The sequence below is a fragment of the Mandrillus leucophaeus genome, unplaced genomic scaffold, assembly GCF_000951045.1.
Source record: "Mandrillus leucophaeus isolate KB7577 unplaced genomic scaffold, Mleu.le_1.0 Scaffold41, whole genome shotgun sequence".
Lineage (NCBI taxonomy): Eukaryota > Metazoa > Chordata > Mammalia > Primates > Cercopithecidae > Mandrillus > Mandrillus leucophaeus.
This window is the reverse complement of record NW_012104365.1, coordinates 3780785-3782330: the sequence shown is the minus strand read 5'-3', so window position 1 is coordinate 3782330 and position 1546 is coordinate 3780785. Positions and strand designations below refer to the sequence as shown.

General features: G+C 55.2%; 1 protein-coding gene across 1 annotated transcript in view; it reads left to right on the top strand.

Annotated features, from left to right (window-relative positions):
• TAF4 (TAF4 RNA polymerase II, TATA box binding protein (TBP)-associated factor, 135kDa) overlaps positions 1 to 1543 on the top strand; it is a 110845-nt gene extending 109302 nt beyond the window's left edge. Inside the window, exon 15 of the mRNA XM_011992342.1 lies at positions 902 to 1543. Coding sequence (XP_011847732.1) covers positions 902 to 1069 — 168 coding nt within the window. The 3' untranslated portion in view covers positions 1070 to 1543. The remainder of the gene's footprint in view (positions 1 to 901) is intronic.
• Positions 1544 to 1546: the final 3 nt, after the last annotated feature.

Genomic DNA, 1546 nt, shown 5'->3' with positions numbered 1-1546 from the left:
GTGTCGTGTGTGGTGTGTGCCTCGCTGGGCGGTGTCGTGTGTGTGGCGCGTGCCCCGCTGGGCGGTGTCTGTGTGTGTGTGTGGCGCGTGCCCCGCTGGGCGGTGTCATGTGTGTGGCGTGTGCCCCGCTGGGCGGTGTTGTGTGTGTGTGTGTGTGGCGCGTGCCCCGCTGGGCGGTGTCGTGTGTGTGTGGTGTGTGCCCCGCTAGGCGGTGTCGTGCAGGTGTCATCAGCTGAAACCACCAGAGCTCTCCACAAGAGCTGGCACCCAGCAGCTATGCTTCTCCAAGCAGGAACACATCTGAGGCAGCTCGGGAGGCACCTGGTCACCTAGAGGGGCTGACGGAGGCAGGGTCTGTGCAGCAGGGCCCAGCCAGAGGCCCAGGGATCACTGTGGGAGCCACTGAGCAACCCAGCCTTCGCAGCTGACCTAGCATGCCCAGTCCCAGCCGACCCCAGTCCTCCCAGTGCGGGAATTCAGCAGCCAAGCAGGATGACACACAGGGACCCAGTGTGGCTTTTGTACCCCAGCTGAGTCCACACGCAGTCCAGCTGTGGTTGCATGGAGGGTGGCCCTGGGGCCGCTCAGACATTTGCCTTGGGTGGGTGCCACCCCCTGGTCCATCCTCAGCCCCAGGAGCAGGTCTGAGCATTGTGGGGCATTGGGCAGTGTCTGAGTGTGCCCTGTCCTGAAGGCGCAGCATGGGGCCTCCTGCCCTTGCCCCTGCCCTGGCAGGGCCCTGGGACAGCACCTCAGCTCCAGCTGTGGGCCTACCGGAGGGAGCCCATGCCAGGCCTGGCCTCCTCTGGAATCCGGGTACTTGGTTCAGACACACAGGCCCCCATTTCAAGCCCCACTCTGGGCCCCACTAACACCCTGTCTTCTCCGTTTTTGTCACCAGGGGTCGGGCCCCGGCTCGGTGGTCCCAGGCAGCTCGGGGGTCGGAGCCCCCAGACAGTTCACGCGACAAAGAATCACGCGGGTCAACCTCAGGGACCTCATATTTTGTTTAGAAAATGAACGTGAGACAAGCCATTCACTGCTGCTCTACAAAGCATTCCTTAAGTGACACAGGAGGACGCCTGGGGACTTTTTATATATTTGCAGATTACGCCTTTTTGTAACAAGCAAATGGGATATTGTTTAAAAAACAGCCACCTCTTTACGATGGAACAGTTTTATATTTTCCTGTTTCTAAATCAACTCTTCAGTGTGAAAGAAAAGACGTTTCTGTAACAGAGAGAACACAAAGGCCTGTGGATACTCTTAAAGGACAATTAAATCTTAACTCATCTTGATTGAGTGGCCTTCTTGCCAAACAAGCCATATATAAAGACTGATGGAATCGTTAGCAAATAATTAGCTGCCCTCTGTCAACTCATAGCAGTTTCTGCATTATTTGTGCATTTTGGTTTAGTTCTACCTAACTTACTGTGTAGGTGTATGTCTACAGCCGATGACCTCATTTTATTTTATTTTTGTAATAGTCAGTTAGCAAAGCAAACTGATTTTTTAGACTATTTATCTTCCTTCCCCTCCCCTCTCC